This window comes from Vicia villosa, linkage group LG3, assembly GCF_029867415.1.
Source record: "Vicia villosa cultivar HV-30 ecotype Madison, WI linkage group LG3, Vvil1.0, whole genome shotgun sequence".
In the NCBI taxonomy this organism is placed as follows: domain Eukaryota; kingdom Viridiplantae; phylum Streptophyta; class Magnoliopsida; order Fabales; family Fabaceae; genus Vicia; species Vicia villosa.
In genome coordinates, this window is record NC_081182.1 from 29217183 (window position 1) to 29223510 (window position 6328).

Below are 6328 nucleotides of genomic sequence, written 5' to 3' on the forward strand. Positions count from 1 at the left end.
TTTCGTAATTAAAGGAAGAAAAAGGAGTTGGTGATGTATTACTTCCCTACTCCCCCATATCTTGATACCCACTGCCTTGGAGGACCGTGTAATACGTGTCTTCTACAATCCACCACAACAACACATCAAACTCTTTTTTTCCTTAATAATACCAAAAATAAACTATTTTCACAAAAGAACAGTTATAATATGCTCCTTAGCATTATGACTAATAGTTTCGAGCATCCGAACTAGGATCGAACAAATCACGTTTAAAAATTTCTAGGTAATGATTATAACATTATTCCCTAAAAAACACAAACAAACATGTTTATTTAGGAAAAATCAGAGATCAAGCTATGGATTAACTTGACTCGTAAAGAAAGCAAGAGTCGCCACTGAACTTTATTAATACTTTATCTCATATTAAGTCTCACAACTTTATCTCATTTATTAATATTTTATTTCATATATTATGATTCATGTGTTTATTTGTGTACAAAATCTCACTAAAAAACTCAAAGTACCTATGTGTTGAAAAAATAGTTCTTCTGAGAATGTACATTTAACACCATTCTTATATTTTTTTAACCATTTTATGCAATTTACCTTTTTCCAGAATTTATTCTTGCAAGTTACTTTCAATTGCTTTTTACCTTACTTTCTTTACAAGTTTTACAACATTACTTTAAAGAGCATGAGTACCATCGAAGTGTTCTTAACTGTCAAAAATAAGATTTGAAATATAAAGCACATGTCCTAAGATCAATCTAGTCGATTTTGTAAGTAACCAAAAATCTTTGTTTTTGGAAGACTAGCTTTTGTTTACCAATTTTCACAGTAAACAATACTGCTCCATAGAATTTTTCCATGTTGTTTATGCATTAAAGTAACATTGATTGAATTGAGATTAGGATTGATTTAACCTTGTTCAAATAATCAATTCACTAAAATGATCACATCAGTCCCTACAATATCCACATACGCTTAAAAAAAACCTCCCCCAAAGTCATCGGGGCCTGGAGCAGAATTACCATCTACAATGTATATTGCATTCTTAATTTCTTCCAATTGCGGCATTAAAGTGAGATATTCATTATGCATACGAGTTGTAAGTTGTGGGATAGTTCGCTCAACCTGATTAGTATAACTACAATTATTTTCTAAGCTAAATTTTTTTGTAGAAGTTAATAACATGATTATCTAATTCAATTCCCTCATCTAAAACAATATTGACATGCCTCAGTATATTGATTTTGTTACTAGGCCATCTCAATTTGATTGTGTTGTGAAAAAACTTTGTATTCTTGCCTTTGTCCACAAACCACTTATTTTCTTACCTTGTTCCTCCAAAATTGGTCATACATATGTAATGCCTTATCCAACATAAGTTGAACACTTTTTTCCTCCAATCCAAGATCGTCATTGTAACTTGGCACCATTAATTAAAACTCTATACCATGTTAACTTCATTGGTAGTTTGTGTGACTTTAAGGTGGACATTTCTAAATATCTCTTTGTTACATTTCTTAAGAATATGGTTAAGAGATCTCAAATTAGCAACTAAAATAAATATATGGCAATCATCCATACTAGTATTCCAACTATCAGCAATCATTTGTCTACATTTATCATCTAGAGTTTAAACCTTTATAAATTTGAATTGTCTATCCGAATCATGCCTACCTTTGTCACAATGGAGAGTAATAGGGTAATAGTCCGAGTGATTCTTGATCAAAGTGGAGCAATCGACTATGTTCAAATTATCTAGCTAATTATGATTATAAATAGTTTTACCAAGCATTATAAAGAATAAACACCACATTTTCTCCCATTGCTCCAAGTGTAATATTTACCATTAGTGTCAATATGTATAAGCTCATTTTGATTTGTCCAACTAAGAAACTCACCAATGTAAGATTTGTTTGGAGTGCATCTACCAAATTTCTCACGGGAATCAATAATTGCATTGAGAGAAATGGGGCAGAGCGGGGAAAGCGTATTAGAAGGTGCGTGCCTAAAATCTTAGTCTGCTCCGTGAAAAAATGCGGGCAAAAACAGGCATGTACTCTAGTAGGTCAGTCCTATTTTGTCACCCCCTAGGGTTACTCGCCTCAGTTGTCCCCCTAACGAGACAAACTTAAGAGACATGCAACTTGTTCCATAGGCGTAAGAATTGATGTCCATATTGCCTCATCCACCAGAGTTATCATATATATATATATATATACACACACACACACACACACACACAGTAAGGAAGTTGAGAAAACTATTCATTATTTTACTAAATACCGTCCTTTTATGCATCAATGAGTTTATCATGGTCGAAAACCAATACTGACATAGCCTTACCAGATCAATAAGAGGAAAAAATGTGATCCATCTTTCTTAAATATAACATTTGAGACAATTGATACCACCTTAAACTCAAACAATATATTTCTGATTTTTTTAGTTCGACGAGTAAAGGGTGATCAGACGCCAACCATCAAGGGGGCTTAGAGAAAACCAACTACCTTTATCAACCCTATTTGTCCCATAGAACAAAAAGAAAACACACATAGTAGGCGTGGTCTCAAGGGACATACAAAGGTTCTCAAAATCCACCATGATGACCTAAATATTTGGATGAAGTTGCGAAGGGGGAATACTGGTCACCTTAAGGATGTTCACCTCAAAGGTGGTGAAAGGGATTTCCAAAGCCAAATTAGTGATAACCCTCATATGCGTATAAAAGTAGCCGTCCTCAACTCCTTGAGGATGCAAACATTCTCTCCCTCTATACAAGACTTTAGCGAATCATCATCTTTACTCCTGGTGAATGATATAAATAAATCTCTGTAAAAAGCTTTTACCCTCGCAATAGTATTGAATTTAGAGTCAATGTTTGTCACTTCGCTGCACAAAACAAATAAGTATGTGTCTGAAATTGCCATCACTTGTCCCTCCATTCTTGAGTAAGAATAAATCAAAACAACGTCACTATGACTAACATTTTCACTTTCAAAACTACTATAACTACTACCATAACTCCCAAACATCTCCATTTTACAAATCTCCAATTCACTATACCATCTCCCCGCCTCAGACTCTCATAACAACTACACCATGACTCTTATGTCCCCTTGTGGGTATGAGACTCAACCATATTAGCACTAACGTCGCAATCCTTAAGAAATACCATATTTTAAACATGAAAGTGAAAAAAGGCAAAAGGTACAAGAAAATAATACATAGGAAAATAATATGTGTGAAGGGGGATAATCGAGGTTCTATGAACTATCGTAAAGGCAAGCTAAAAAATTGCTAAGTGAAACAATTATGGGGAAAAGGTGCAATGAAAATGGAAGGCCACACTATAATATATATTATTTGCTCTGCTGGCAAGCCTACAAATCGGGGGAAGTCTCAAATTAATTGATCATTCCCAAAATATTTTTAATTATTTCATTATTAATGACACTTAGTCTCTTAATTAGATCCCCTGATCAAGAGAGTAATCATCATATCTATTTAGACAATCATGATCAAACTCGATCTTAAACTCCTAGATGATGACATCATTACATTGCTTTCAAACATTTCGCCCGCAATCACTTCATTCCTTGAGAAAATGCAAATTATCATGTCTTCACTCTCAACCACTTCACACATACATATTTTGTGTTTTAGGGACTATAAACAAAATATTCCACCCTTATAAATCTCGTACTTGAGAAACTCTAAACAAATATGTTTTCTTTAAAAAAAACATATCACTCTTCTCACCGGTCTCATACCACAAACTCATACCACAAACTCATAGATTAGTCATTGCAATTTGCAACTAGTTTGATCTTTTGAAATTTCTCCTTTCCGCCTGATATCTCTAGTCTTTTTTTATGTGCTTCATCATTGTAAAAAAAACTAAAAATTACATGGATAGGAAGAGAGACCCCTCGTGTGACGTGGTCGGTTATCCTATTTTTCCTCTCCCAAAAATTGGTGACGAAACCAGCTCCAATTTGTTTCAATTTTATATATTTTTCTTTCAATCTAAAATGCAATTCGCGTTACATACACTCCCCTGAATGAAGTGGATGAGGATCACTCCCTTTCCAAGTTGCCAAATAGAGACAGTGCTATGAATACATTGCAACTAGAAGCACAAGTCATATAAATATAAAGTCGGCTACTAATACCATGACATTGACTAAGAAAAGTCGTCGGTGGCCACTTCCCACTGTCCAACCGACGGCTGTACCCAATAACTGTTTCGGACCAACTTCCTCAACCCCTAATCATGCTTAATCTCAAAATTAAAAACAATAAACAACTTAGAAAAAATCCTTATTTTACTTTTCTCATATTTTGACTTTAGAACTTTGAGTCAGTCTTCCTCACTTCCCCTCGTTCATAAAAAAAATGCAGTTGGTATAACAACACTTTATTTGACTGAATGAATTAAAAGGTCCACTACTCGCCACCAAGGAAAAACTATTCTAACAACACGTGCTCCAATATTTAATTTACTCAAATTAAGTAATTTTCTATTTTCTATTTCAAGTAGAGCATCGCCTACTTTCTCACCACCTGTCAAGTAACTTCCTCTACAATTCTCACCTCACATTATATATAAACCCACCACACCAAACCCAATCTTCACTATCACACTCCAACAAAAAAAATAATATCAACAACACAAAATCCTCTCTCAGTTCTCTCTTCTCTCTCAACGCTACCAAACTGTTTTACCCTATGGCTATGGAAGCGCTTAACTCACCAACCACCGCTACTCCTTTCACTCCCTTCGAGGAACCGAATCACAGCTACCTCGATACACCATGGACGAAAGGTAAACGTTCTAAGCGTTCTCGGATGGATCAATCTTCATGCAGTGAAGAAGAGTATCTCGCTCTCTGTCTCATCATGCTCGCTCGCAGCGGCAACAACAACAGCAACAGCTCCACCGCGAAACAGATTCTATCTGATACTGAATCGGCGCCGGCGCAGGCGCCGCTAACCACCGTTAAACTCACTCACAAATGCTCTGTTTGCGATAAAGCTTTTTCATCTTACCAAGCACTCGGCGGACACAAAGCCAGCCACAGAAAACTCGCGCTTATGTCCGCCGCCGCCGAAGATCAGAATCAGAACCAGAATCAGACTACCACCACCTCATCCGCCGTGACGACCAGCTCTGCATCCAACGGAGGTAAAATCAAGACTCACGACTGTTCCATCTGTCACAAATCCTTCCCTACCGGACAGGCTTTGGGAGGACACAAGCGTTGCCACTACGAAGGCGGTGTAGGTGGCGGAGCCGGAAGTAGCGCCGTAACCGCCTCTGAAGGAGTTGGATCCTCTCACAGCCAGCACCGTGACTTTGATCTTAATCTCCCGGCTTTTCCGGACTTTTCAAAGAAGTTTCTCGTGGATGAAGAAGTTTCCAGCCCTCTTCCTGCCGCAAAGAAGCCATTTCTATTCAAGATTGAAATTCCTCATCACTGATTATAGATCCTAGTTTATTATTATTTTTATTACTGCTTAGTGCATAGTTATTTTATTTTCAATTATTTCAGATCAATTTGTTTTGTACATACAAATTGGGATTGGTTTTAGAATTCAGATTGTACTTAGTCAATGGAAATTCAATTCAATTGATTTAATTTAATTATTTTATTTAATCTGGAAATTTATTTATCAAAATTGTGATTTATTTCTATCATGCTTTAGAATCCACCAAACCGCGTGATCGGTTCATAAAGCCGTGTGTTTTCTTTCGGAGTTAGCGCGTAACCGTTTTTACTGTTGGCACAGTGAACTGAACATTACTAAATAAATTTTTTTTTGTGTCTTAATGATTAAGATTGCAAGTAGTGGTTAAAGATTGAACTCGTTAAAGCTGGGGCCTGAGTGGATGACATGGGTGAAACAAAGAAGATGTGTCGTGTTTGGTTTGAGGATAAGAACGATGAATTGGCTTTGGATGATGATTAAGATACGTGGTATTTACTCATCCTGTTGTTTTTCTTTATGTGTTCATATTGTGTATCTGGCTAGTCTTATGACGCGTCATTGAATAGTCTCGTAAGGAATGTTTAAGGCCGAAATTTTGGTTCTATACGTTTTTAATACATGTGCATGAATGAACAAAAATGAATGGAAAGTTCATTTAACAGGTGGCCAAGTGGGGAGATAGTAAATGAAATTTGTTGCCATTATTTACCATGTAGGGTGTATTTGGTACACTATTGTTCGGTGAGTTTTGGTTGGATACGTTGAAATGTGCCGTGTAGGTGTTCATTCCTTAGTTGTCTTCCTTATTTTTACAAATTGCCAAAATGGCGGTTGCACGCGGTATGTA

General features: G+C 36.2%; 1 protein-coding gene across 1 annotated transcript; it reads left to right on the forward strand.

The window, feature by feature from the left end:
• Window positions 1-4611: 4611 nt before the first annotated feature.
• Window positions 4612-5650, forward strand: LOC131660820 (zinc finger protein ZAT6-like). Its single transcript, XM_058930160.1, has one exon. It carries the CDS (start codon window positions 4720-4722, stop codon window positions 5470-5472), a length of 753 nt encoding a protein of 250 aa, XP_058786143.1. The 5' UTR covers window positions 4612-4719; the 3' UTR covers window positions 5473-5650.
• The last annotated feature ends 678 nt before the right edge of the window (window positions 5651-6328 follow it).